Raw genomic sequence first — 714 nt, forward strand, 5'->3', positions numbered from 1 at the left:
AAAAGTGAACTGCAGTTACGTCATATTTTAACGTTCATAGTTTAACGTCTTTGGATTTTTTCTACATCTTTACAATCGAGATTTCTATCACAATGAAGGATAAGGAGTATAATAAACCCGATATCAAAATTAAATTGTATCTCAGACAAGTATTAACAGCTTTAGGACCATTGATCGGAGTGTCCGTGTCCGGTATGTCGAATAGCTATAGCGCGATTCTTCTTCCGCAACTGAAGATAATTTCGACTAATAACAGCGAATCTTTATTTGACTCTGCGGACGCGGATAATTTCGAAGTGCTCAGTATTGATCAAGAATCATGGATCGCGTCAGCTGCGGTTCTACCGATAATTCCGGGATGTTGGGTCGGTGGATTCATGGCAGAAAAACTCGGCAGAAAGACATCAGTGAAGCTACTATTTCCTATCTTTTTTATCGGCTGGATGATCATCGGTTTCGCCAACAGCATCGCAGTTTTAATAGCGGGTAGACTCCTCTGTGGATTCTGCGTCGGAATTTTGGCAGCCATGCGCTCGATTTACGTGAGTGAAACAAGCGACCCTCTGCTACGTGGCATTCTACTAGGGGCATTCAACGTAACTCTTTCGGCCGGTATATTGGCATGTCACGCGATGGGAACTTGGCTGCATTGGACAACCACCGCGTATATTTGCGGTGCGTTTTCCGTAATCTGTTGGATCGTCTGTATCTGCT

At 43.6% G+C, this 714-nt stretch overlaps 1 protein-coding gene across 1 annotated transcript; it reads left to right on the top strand.

Annotated features, from left to right (window-relative positions):
- Positions 1-6: 6 nt before the first annotated feature.
- Positions 7-707, top strand: LOC105462118 (facilitated trehalose transporter Tret1-like; the record flags this gene model as incomplete). The annotated part of the gene is made up of 1 exon (XM_011708652.1): positions 7-707. A coding segment is annotated over exon 1 (615 nt), but the record flags the coding sequence as incomplete, so codon positions are not given.
- Between the last annotated feature and the right edge of the window lie 7 nt (positions 708-714).

This window comes from Wasmannia auropunctata, unplaced genomic scaffold, assembly GCF_000956235.1.
Source record: "Wasmannia auropunctata unplaced genomic scaffold, wasmannia.A_1.0 LD270515.1, whole genome shotgun sequence".
In the NCBI taxonomy this organism is placed as follows: Eukaryota; Metazoa; Arthropoda; class Insecta; order Hymenoptera; family Formicidae; genus Wasmannia; species Wasmannia auropunctata.